This window comes from Alnus glutinosa, chromosome 2, assembly GCF_958979055.1.
Source record: "Alnus glutinosa chromosome 2, dhAlnGlut1.1, whole genome shotgun sequence".
NCBI lineage: Eukaryota > Viridiplantae > Streptophyta > Magnoliopsida > Fagales > Betulaceae > Alnus > Alnus glutinosa.
The window spans coordinates 11,668,408-11,681,014 of record NC_084887.1 but is presented as its reverse complement, the minus strand read 5'-3'; the positions used below and the strand labels follow the sequence as shown (position 1 = coordinate 11,681,014).

The window sequence follows — 12,607 nt, the reverse complement described above, 5'->3', positions numbered from 1 at the left end:
TTCGAACACATATTGAAAAGCAATTTTGAGGGCTTGACTGGTGCATTCAATTTTAGTCGTGAGCGGAAATTGGCTCCAGTTCACATTTTTCGCTTAGTTAATGTGGTCAGAAAGAGCTACAGGAAGCTTGGATACTGGACGGAGGGATTGGGCTTCTCAGAGAGCATCCATAAGCCGAGCAATTACAGCAAGTCGATGAACATTCTAGGACAAGTGTTTTGGCCAGGCAGCCCCTGGCCAGTGCCAAAAGGATGGGCGATACCAACTAGTCCTGCCTACCGACTGAAAATAGGAGTACCTGAGGGGAGCACATTTAAAGAATTTGTGAATGTAGCATATGATCGTCCCGGTGGAAATGCAATCATCAGTGGATTTTCCATCGAAGTCTTCAATGCCGCATTAGCGTTTCTACCATATCACTTGCCATATGATTTTATACCATTGAAAGGCACCTATGATTCTTTGGTGGAAAAAATTCATGCTCAGGTGAAATACTATTTATCTACTGCATACTTTCTGTACTTCATACCAATTTAGGCGTACAGTACTAAACACTTGTTCTAGCTTAACCGCGCATGTGTTGAATCCATACACCTACAACATAGAACTTTATAATACAATACTGTAGTGAAAGCAACTTAATTAACTTTGTTCCAGATTCACATAAATGAACCTATTTGATCTCATTTAGGATTACACCTTATGATTACACGCATCATTTGACCCTAAGGGGCTGGCTCGAGTGGTTAGTCACTTAGCCGTAGTGCCTTATGAAGTATAATTAGATATAAGGTTTGATTCCCCTGAGTGCAAATATTTTTTTGGGACCACGTCTGCGAGCGAAAGCCTGGACTTTACGCAACCCGTATATAGGTGGCACTTTGCATGGTGTTTCGGGGATCTAGTTGGGGCGAAGCCCTGGCCAAATGCGTACCCCCGATGTAAAAAAAAAAGGAATGCTTGATTGGCATGTTAGGGTAACTTTTTACAAGTTGAACACCTTTATGTCCTTTTAAGTTGCCTCAACTGAATTTTTTCCTTGTGTCTGTGAAGAATCTTGATGCAGTTGTTGGAGATACAGCCATAATTTCCCATCGTTGTGAACATGTAGAATTTTCGCAACCATATGCTGAGTCTGGTCTCCAGATGCTAATATATATAAAACCTAAAAAGTCAGATAGAGCTTGGTTGTTCCAGAAACCATTCACCATCTATCTGTGAGCCTTAACAGGGGTCATTAATGTTTATAATGGATTTGTGGTGTGGTTGATAGAGCGGAATCACCGCCCAGATTTTAGAGGCAGTATACGGAACCAAATTGGAACCATGCTTTCCTTATCCTTCACAACACTCTTCTCACTAAGAGGTAACCATATTTATGTTCCGTCTTTGTTTGTCTTAATTAATTACTTATATGAAGCCATTGAAGTACAAAGATAGTAATAAAGATACTTTTATAGGGCCCTTTTTCTAAAACCAAGAATGTTAGAATATTGATTAAATAATTAAATTTATTCTTTCTTATAAATTTAAAATTTTTAAAATAAATGATGAGTTAACGAGGACGTGGGAGTTTAAGATACTTTGAAGTAATTGAAACCTACTAAGCAAGGATATCAACAGTACTAGTCGATCTCTGTGTGACACAGGGAGGATGTGTCAAGTACAACGAATCAAAATAACATTAAACTACATCAGAGAATCCATAAATAGAATCTTGTTGTCCAAGCTATGGAATGCTCTCACGTATGTTATGTATTTACTTGTAGGAGAGAAATTACACAGCAATCTGTCACGGATGGCAATGGCAGTATGGCTATTTGTTGCGTTAGTCCTCACACAAAGTTTCACTGCCAGTCTAACAACACTGCTTACCGTTCAAAGAAATGATCCAATAAAAGTCGACATCGAGACACTTATAAAGAGTGGAGCCAAAGTTGGGTGCGATGCGAATTCCTTTGTTGTGGATTATTTGTCGTCGGTCGTTGGTTTTGATCACAAAAACATAGTGAAAATCCGTGCAGAAGATGATTATCCAGAGGCTCTTAAAAAGGGAGAGATAAAAGCAGCCTTTCTTCAGGTCCCATATGTTAAAATGTATCTCGCCAAATATTGTGAAGGTTTCACCACTTCGGGACCAACACTCAAAGTTGGAGGCTTAGGATTTGTGAGTGTTCAATGAGCCATTGACCGCTTTGAATTAATCCTTCATCTTCCTTTTCTAATGAAATTGTGTTTTTGGATATACATATTTGTGTGGGCTTAAAGAATATACTCATTCCTCAGGCTTTCGCGAGGAATTCTCCTTATCTACCTGATATTTCCGAAGCAATTCTTAGAGTGTCTGAAACTGGAAAATTGCAAAAGCTTTGGCATTCTTTAACCTCATCCCTCAACTGCTCCGGATCCACCGCTCACCCTGATGATACTCATGATAGTCTTGGACTGAATAGTTTCTGGGGCCTCTTTGTCATCACTGGAGGAACATCCACCATTGCTCTCTTCATATTCATCTTTCATCATGTTCGCCACAGATGGTATCAACCTTCTAGCAAAGGACAACATCATCATAACCCTGTCAACGATGAGTTACTGATGTTTGGTCCTGAAATTCAGAACTGGAATCAATCATATTTGTAATAAAGAAGTGAGTTAACAGCACACGTTATAGCTACTTATATCATTTAGTTCAATGCCAAAACTCTGGGTCCTCAAGATTTAGGGTGTAATTAATAGTTTCTATTTGGATCTTTCTGCTTCTCGAATTCATGAATACGGGATTGATGTAATATATATTGTAATAGAAATGATAGATGGATATGATGTTTATGTAAAACCCCAATATTATATAGGGTTATGTTGGGGGACCCTTTTTTTTTTTTTTTTTTTTTTTTTACAACATATAAAATGGACTATCATGGTGGTACAACGATGCGTCGCAAAGCCAATATATGGTACATACCCTATAATATGTACCTGGTAAATCAAAGTATAACATGTATCTAACCATGCAACGGAAAACATAAACCTGAATTGCAGAAATCACAACTTATACATCTATCACAAATTAATTACAACAAAGAGTCACATAACATCTATTCATTTAAGTCTAATCAATATATTAATTATATAACAAGAATGGTTTCACAAAGAAAAAGTGACACAAGTGTCACAAGCCATATACAAAACCTCTAAAACAGTGGACAACCCATGGTCCAACAATTATGACCTCGTGGTGAGCTTCAGCCATAATAATCCAAGTACAATGCTACGGGATCATCGACTACAGCCGAAGTACCTGCAGCCAAAGTATCAATGTCTTCACGGATGTGGGGTTAACCACACTCGCACAGGTGAAAGTATGAGTTCACCGGCTCAGTACATAATACCAAGGCCTCAGTGGTATAGAACTCACTAAGTTTTCGTGTAAAACCGGCATTTTACTTGGTCTCTTGTTTACAATAACAAATAATGTTTTAGTCATGAAAACCCGTCCTTTGAAATCACATCATAACAGATAGAGTAAACACAGACATAACATAATAATATTATTCTTATTCCAACATACTCACGTACAAACTCATACCTTAACTCAAATCACATCATACATAACCATACAACGCATGCTTTTATTCTATTTCCCTTTATTCTGTATTTTATTTACGAATCCAAGAGCATCAACTCACTGGTGCCAGGAGCATCAACTTTGGACTTAAAGTTTCTGTAGCTAAGAGCGTCTACCCTAGACTTACACCCTTTTCCACCCATAGGACATCCATCCGCTAGGATCGTTACACTAGTGCCAAAAGCATCAACTCTAGACTTATTGTTTTGTAGCTAGGAGCATCAAACCTAGACTTACACATGGAATGCAGGAACGTCAACTCACTATGCCAGATACAACAACACTGGACTTACTATTTTTGTAGCGAGGAGTATCAACTCTAGACTTACACATGTTCCACCCGTAAAGCATCAAACCCGCAGGGATCATTTCGCACACCAAGAGCATTGACCCTATGACCCTACAACTCATTGTGCCAGATGCATCAACACTAGACTTATTGTTTCTGTAGCTAGGAGCATCAACTCTAGACTTACACATGTTCCACTCTGAAAATAAATATTGACTTCTAAAAGAACCAAGTGTATGTTTGTGTGCAACAAAATATCTTAAATGCGAAATTTAAAAAAGACAAGATATTTGTTGACGAAGTGGAAACTTTATGAAGAGAAAAACCACTCCGGGGTAGCCAAACCTAGGAACTCTACTATCCAAAAACAAAGCAAGTTACAAAGCACTCGTACTCACAAAACCCATTGCAGTAGTCATACATTTAACTATAACACGAAGTCCATCGTGAACGCTTCCCAACCAAGTCTCCTACTTGAAGGGGTCTTTGATGGATTCTTTTACCTTAGGTTCGACCCCTAAGATAGACTTCACACGAACTGTTGAGCACACACCGGCAACGGGTTGAGAGCTAGCGAATCTTCAAATCTCCCTAAACACCCTCTCAAAGCTAAGAGAATTCAATACCGAATTCTTACAAATTATAAGCCTAGAGCCCTCTATTTATACGCTTACAGAAATCCTAAATCTGCTCAAATTCGAACTCTGGCTATCGAGCATTCGGATGGAAGTTAGCCTTGCCCAGATGGTCTTCTGCGACCGCCTTCTAGAATAGCGCAATTCATTCCATAACAGGTTCACATCCGGACGGCTTGGCCGAGCATCCGAACGGTCTTCGCTGTAACTCATTTTCACATTCGAAAAGAAAGTCCGAAATATTCTGAAATGTTGGACAGCGTCTGGAGGTGTTGCCACGTCATTCGGACGACTTGTAGAGACTTCCAAAGAGTGTCGACTGAAATCCAACTCGATGTAGAAATTGGAGAAGCTTGACCTAGCATCCGGACAATGTCGCTCTGACGTCCGGACGTCTTCCACGCTGAAGCTTCTAGACACTGCGGGGCGTCCGGATGCCTTCAAAGGCCCATTCGGATGGTTGCACTGGAGCCGGCTATTTTGACTTGGAAACAGCATGGAATCTTTATGGACATCTTCTAGAAACTTGTGATCAATCACATGACTTAAAATGAACACTGTCCATGTTACATGAAGACTCCGAATAGAAACCGATCATCCTGTTTAAATTACAACCATTACATAAAGTGTTTTTGTCAGCCAACATAACATACTAACAAACTCCCCATTTTGCCATTCTGGGACAAAAAACACTTGACCGATTTGTAAATACATTCCCGGTCCAAAAACAAAAAAATACTCTCCCTTTTTGTCAAAAAAAGGACAAAGGGTAAACAGAGTATAAAGAAAAACCATAACCAAAACAAAAATAAGAGAAAAGAACAAGGTTAGGTCTTCAACAAGAAATCAGCACACACATGTATCTGAACCTAAGAAAACAGTCAGATAGCTCGTCAAAAATACGGAAACATATAAAGATGAGTTCAGTAATCAATGAGCATAAATTTCCCTGGAGACAGAAATTTTTCAATAGTCAACTAAATTCATGCAATGCTTGTGAGTGTGTGAAGACTTTCTCAATAAGGTATGATCTTCGCTGATATGATTTAAAGCAACTAAAATTACTAAAGTGAGAAGTTTCATAGTTGGATCAGTCAAAAGTCAAACCTTATCATACTAGGGCCCAGTCACCCTCATCTGATACTCTCCCCCTAAGATGCAGCACTAATTTTTTATTTTACTTGCACCATAAAGGACAAGATATATAGTTGTATCAGCATAGAAGCAGTGAATTCATTCATATAACAATAAGCTCAGAGATATAACTTCTTGTTTCTTTTTGGTGCTGTAACTTAGAGAGGAAGCCATAATTTTGAGGGCTAGGTTCAACTAGCGAGTTAGTCAATTTGACCATCTTAGCACTTTTTAAAAGAATTTTCAGAAGCAGAAAATCAGAGGAAAAAAAAAATGTACCTTAAGGGAGCCTTGGATAGTGCACATTTTCATCGCATGAGAAAAGCAACTATCTAGTAAAGATGCAGCAGGAAAACTTAGCACAAATCTGACTTAGAATCTCAATAATATGCAGGCATATTCTATGAAAGCACAGAGAACAGTAAAAACAGATAGACATACATGAGATAGCTGAAAACTTTAGAAGAAACCTTGCAAAATCAACATGCATAAAAGGAAAAGACAAGACAATCAGTCTAAGCATGTAGGGTAAGGGAAAACCTGACCTCAGGGAGAGAGGTTTACCTATACCAAGACAGAAAAGCAGTCGCCCGATGCTTTGTCTGTCATCCCTATGAAATACCTGCAAAATTTTCTTAAGACAACAAGAGAAACTATATAGGGATAGACAAAATGGTTCCATAACAACTATGCAAAGCAAGAACAGGATATGACAATATAAAAGATGCAATGCAAGTGTACCTGACATGCACTAGGATTTAGGAACCACAATCCTAGGCATATGTGACCTCACTTACTAGGTGGGTCCGCTCCCCCTTGGGAAGTGAGTGTGTTATCCTGTCATCCATCCTTCGGCTGCAGTCCCATATATCTAATCAAGCTCCGCATAAAGCTGCCAGCAATGGGCAATTCTTCATAGGATGGATCCTTTTTAGGCGTCTGCGGCTTTTCCAAATGATGCTGAGATTTGTTCTTCGTTGGCAACCATGCCTGTTTTACAGGAACAAACCTCTATTGTTGTCGTTGATGCCTTGGAGCAGTATTTCTTACATGAGGTCCAGACATTCTAGGTGGGTCCTTCTGAGGCTGAGGACCCCGGGGTTTGACATGATTATGAACTCCCATTGGTGACATATGGGAGTTTTGTACACAGAAACATACCTTAATAGTTTCCTCTGAGCATGATGCTGCCTAGGAGGTCTGGTGCTCGCAGAATCTTTCTTTGGCAACTCCTTCTTCACTTTAGACCTCTGAACAAGTACATGCGGGCACTTGGGTCGGATGTGACCGCTCAACCCACAGTGATGGCAAATAGGGACAAACTTTTGAGTGGGTTGTCTCCTATGTGGAGGAACATATTTTGGCTTGGAATGTTCTTCAACATCTTTTTCTTTCTTAGGAGCATTCTTCTTATTCCAAGTTCTTGAGAATTTTAACTGACCACAATTTGGTCTAATATGTCCCACCATCCAGCAATTATGACATGTAGGTAGGCTTCTCTCTGCAGAATGCTCAGATTTTGCAGGTATAGTATTATCATTCTCACATGAAACCATAATAGCCTTACCTTTGTTATTCTGAGGCTCTGAACCTGAATCCTTCACAGACACAGTTCTGGAAGTAGAAGCAATGTTGGAGGAATCAATAGTTACATACCCGTACCAGTTTTGTCAGATGAGCACTTTTGACCTGTCAGCATCTGAGTTATCTTGTTGTCTGAGAACTTCTCCAACTGTAACTATGCATCCATTAGTTTATCTTCCAATTTTGTGATCTTCTAAAGTAAGGTGTCTCTTTCTGTCTTTATAGTGTTCATCTTCATCACCTTCTTCTGATTGGACTTTCATAGCTTCATGAGTTCTATGTACAAGACACAATATTCCTTTTTTAGCTTTTCGTCACTGTGCTCAGAGTAGTGAAGATCGTCCTGGTCTTCATGTGGAGCCACACAGGCTAGAATATTCTCAGGCGATTCTTCTTCTTTTTCAGACTCAACGCTGAGAGTTGCAATGTAGGCCTTCCCTTTAGCCTGCTTAAGATTTGTACATTCGGCTCTTATGTGCCCAAACCCGGAGCACTAACAACATCTCTGACCTCTAGGATCTTCTTCTGGCTTGGCTTCACTGGGAGTTTCCCTTAGTCCTTCAATGAATTTATCAGTCTTCATCAATTTATTGATCTTGTTGGCGATCATGGCAAACTCTTCTTCATTGTCTGAGTCGTCATCTGATGAGACTTTGCTTTTAGTTGCTTTGAAGGCCATCCCCTTTGCTTTCTTCACTAGGGGTAGGGAATACTCATAAGTTTGAAGAGATCCCACCAACTCTTCAATCTTCAGAGAATCTAAGTCCTTGCTTTCTTCAATGGAAGTTACTTTAATCCTGAAACGCTCTGACAAAGACCTTAGAATCTTTTTTTATGATTTTTGCATCAAAGACCTTCTTTCTGAGACTCACCATTGAGTTTCTCAAGTCGTTGATCCTGGTGTAAAACTCACCGAATGTCTCATTCTCTAACATCTTAATTTCTTCAAATCTAGAAATCAACATCTGGAGCTTGGCAGATTTAACAAGTTAAGTGCCCTGATATGTTGTTTCTAAGATTTGCTATGCTTCTTTAGCGGATTCACAATTTGAAATTCTTGCAAATTCAGATGGGGAAAGCGCTTGACATAGAGCATGTAGGGCTTTATCATTGGAAAGTTTGAAAAACGCAATTGACTTCTAAAAATAAATAGCAATTGTGTGCAATAGTGTTCATCAAAATATCACAATGCAGAATTAAAAGAGACAGATATTTTATTGACAAAGTGGAAACTCAATTAAGAGAAAAGCCTCTTCAGGCCAGCCAAACCCAGGATATCCACTATTCAGAAGACAAAGCTAGATACAAAGCAGTAACACTGATATACTCCTGATCAAGTGGTCGTACCTTGCTCTCTAACGTGTAACCCAACATGAACGCCTCCCAATCAGGTCTCCTACCTGAAGGGGTCTTCAATGGAATCCTTTACCTTAGGGTCAACCCCTAAGATAGACTTCAGTTGTAGCGCAGCAATAGCACACTTGCAATGGCTTGAGAGAGAACAAATCAGCTCCAATACTCTCACAAAATACTCTCTAACCTCTGATGGAATTCAATACCGAATTCTTGCAGTTCTCAATGCCCAGGGGCTTCTATTTATAGGCTGAAGTTCAAATGGGCGACTACTGTAAAATATACGAGTGCCATCCGGACGGTGGACATGGGACGTCCGTAAGGACAACTGTGCGACCAGAATTTTTGAGATTTTCGCTGAAAATCTTTCCTGTTTGAGAGCCGCGTCAGGACGGTGAGGTACTGTCGTCCGGACGGTCGTACGTCTGCTGCAAGTAATTTCCATATAAGGCTTCGTGCGTCCGGACCAAGGGGGATGGCCGCCGGACGGTTGATCTTCAACACGCAATTTTCATATCTGATGAGCGCGCGTCCGGACCATGGCAGACTGTCGTTCGGACGGTTGAGTTTGAATTGTGAACTTGCCTTAAAGAGACGCGCGTCCGGACGGTATACCACATCGTCCGAACGGTTGAGGTGATCTTCCCATATTTGAACTTTGGAAAGAATCTGAAGCTTGATCGACTGAGAGGCATCCGGACGGGCTGCTGAGACGTCCGAACAAATGAAAGCTAGAACAGAAGCTTCTCGATACAGTGAGGGGTCTGAACAGAAATCCATGTCGTCCGGACGAATGATGCTTGGTCTGTCGGATGTCCGGACTGTGTGGCACGTCGTCCGGGTGGATGAACAGTGGATAGATGAGCCTCCGGACGGGATGACACGTCATCTGGACGGCTGACAGGGAACCGAATTCTTTTGACTTGTAAGCAGTGCAGAATCTCCTGACATCACTCTGAATAGTGGAATCCCTGTGAAAAAGCATCTTTACATACAAGTGATTTTGTCCAAACAGAATGCGGCCAATCACAAACTAACAAACTCCCCCTTTGGACATTCTGGGACAAAAATCACTTGACCGGTTTGGAAACACATTCTCGGTCCAAAAATAAAAATTACACCCATTTTTTGTCACAAAAGGACAAAGGGTAAAACAGAGTAATAAAAATCGATTGTAATAAAAATTACTCACCCTAACGGTCTTAGAAGGACCAGGGTAAACAGAGTAATATTAGTCCAAAAGTTTAACAAAGTAGCTAAATATAACATAAATGTCTCAAAAAAAAAACTGAAAAGATAGCTACCAAAAAAAAATTACAACCAAAGAAACTCAAACACCCTCTTCCATGGGTGCATCCTCCTCATCATCATTACTACCAGGATGATGGTACTTGAGGCACTCCCTAAGATCCAGCTGATTTTGCTCCGCCCTCTTGTTGATGGAGTGTACCTCCTGCTGCATAGAGGTGATGGACTGCTGCATGGTGCTCATGCCTCCCTGAATGGCAGCTAAGGCCTCCATTATCTGTGAAAAGTTGATCTCTGGCTCTAAGGGCGGGACTGACTGAGAGGATGAAGCCATGTTTGGAAAGCCGACTGGCATGGCAGCAGGGATGGGCGCCTCATTATCGAAGTCATATCTCCACAGCTGCGTATTTGACTTCATCAAAGTTTGCTTGCTAATGGGCTACTGAATCTTCACCTTTGGTTCTCCAATAATATTAATGCCTGACTGAAGAATGATCTGAGTGAGCAGGCAGCCAATGGGGAGACCGGTATTACCCTCATCACGGGCCTCCAACATAACGCTCATAACATGCTTGCACAAGCAGAAAGGCAAGCGGAGGTGGATGGCATAAACAAACTGGCTCTTCTTCAAAATCAGGTCATTGTGCCTGACATTTGGCCATAAGTTGTGCTGCACTATCTTGGCCAGCAAGCGATGAGAGGGAGACAAGGCGCCGATCCGGATGGTAGTAGCCCGCTCTTCTCCCTGTGGAACTGCATGGAAGAACTCTCGGAGATCGTCCATAGAGGGAGGAAGCACCACCTCATTATAAGGATTGCCAGGCAACTCAAGGATTGCTACGCCGAAGAAGTGACTAATGATCTGGGGATTAACAGTGATGATATGCCCGTCAACAGTGGACTGCAATACCAACCCACGATCATCGTCCTGTGCTACCTCTAGGTTGGCATAGAAGAGTCTGACAAGCCTGGTGAGGACAATGCAGGCACAGGTGTAGAGGTATCCCCAGTGATAAGTCTGGATAGTCTTATAAATACTATCCAGCGGAGGCACCATAATGTTAGATCAAACCGCATTGCGCTCAGCAATGACTATGCGGTCCATGATTTTAGTCTGTAGTACGCTCCTCTCTTCCTCTGTCCTCTAGCGGACCCTGCGCTGGGAACTGACAGCAGACATGATTCTTGAACAAGAAACCAACAAGAATTTTACAAAAATAATCCAAAAATATTCTTGTTAGGTCACATAAAAAATTGGGCAGAATAACAGCAGTAAAAAGGACTTTTTCTAAAGAAATCACATGGGAGTCCTACAGTATCACCACAAACAGTCTAAACATGGGAGAATAGGCATCACATAATTTCAACATCATTCCTATAGAACCCAACATTCTAACAATTTAAATTCAAACTGAAGAGAATAAGGCTAAAAGTAATACCTAGAATGTGTGAAAATGCGCAAAAAGACAAGAAACAACAAGATAATTCCAAAAGCTTGCAAAAAGAACTCACTAGATGCCAAAAAGATAGATTATGGTGGGGTAGAGTGGATAGGCGACGACCAGGGGTATATAAAGCCTCTGTGGTGTCCCCGTCCAAACGGTGTAATAATGCCGTCCGGACGCGCTCTACCTCGGAACCATGCGGACAGGTCAGGAGCGTCCGGACGATTTATCCTTACTGTCTGGTTGTTGGTTGCCGCGCGCTTCCGGACATATCCTGATCCCGTCCGGACGACTAAGCTCCACCGTTCGGATGTCAAGAGTGACTGTCCGGACGCTCCACACTGAAACATCAGAAAACTGAGAAAAATTCACAGAAATCAAATTTTCTCAAGTCAGTTTCAGAACACGCATGTATAATCTACTGATAACACAATCAAAGAGCATCTCAAGACTAGGCAGAGATATAAAAGAGAGTTGAGAAAGCAATTTGCACAAATACTTTCCTGGACATAGAAAATTTAAATAGACAACTCAACTCATGCAATGCGTGTTTGTGTGAAGACTTTGCCCATAAGGTATGACCTTCAATATTTTGACAAATAGCAACCAGATTTTCCAGACATGAGAGAAAATAAGTGGAAAATAAGCCAAAAGTCAAACCTTATAATCTTGCTAGGGCCTAGTCACCCTCATCTGATACACTCCCCTTAAGGTGCAGCACACAATTTGTTTTACTTGTACCATGAAGGACAAGGTAAATTTTTACTTGCATGTAGAGGGCAAGGTATAATGCAAATTTAGTACGTAAACAGTGATTATACAAAGAAAGAACAGACATCATATGTTTCACTGCTTGATCCTTATGGTGCTGCAACCTAGAAAGAGTGCCAGAGTTTTTAGGCTCTAGGTTCAACTAGCATGAGGTCAATTTGGACATCTTACCAAAAACTTCTTCTCTTATCCAGTATTTCTAGAAACAAAGAGTCAGAGAAGGAAATATGTACCTTTAGGGGAGTCTGGGATAGTGCACATTTTCATCACATGAGAAAAAAAGCTATCCTACTTTTGCATATACAGGAAAACACTTGGCAGATTATAGTCATAAACTCTTAATTATATCTAAGCAGAGCAGATTAATGCACAAAGAATTGAGAGATCAGGTGAGAACACATGCAATATCTGATATACCAAGAGAAAAGAAAAACCCTGCAAATTCTCCCTAATTTTTATTATTATTATTATTATTAAAAAACATACAATATGGAAAAGAAACATCATATGCAAGGCAATATCA

General features: G+C 40.7%; 1 protein-coding gene across 1 annotated transcript in view; it reads left to right on the top strand.

Moving 5' to 3' along the window:
• Nucleotides 1-2,774, top strand: part of LOC133859896 (glutamate receptor 2.8-like) — a 65,429-nt gene extending 62,655 nt beyond the window's left edge. The window contains exon 5 of the mRNA XM_062295471.1: nucleotides 2,287-2,774. Coding sequence (XP_062151455.1) covers nucleotides 2,287-2,640 — 354 coding nt within the window. The 3' untranslated portion in view covers nucleotides 2,641-2,774. The remainder of the gene's footprint in view (nucleotides 1-2,286) is intronic.
• Nucleotides 2,775-12,607: the final 9,833 nt, after the last annotated feature.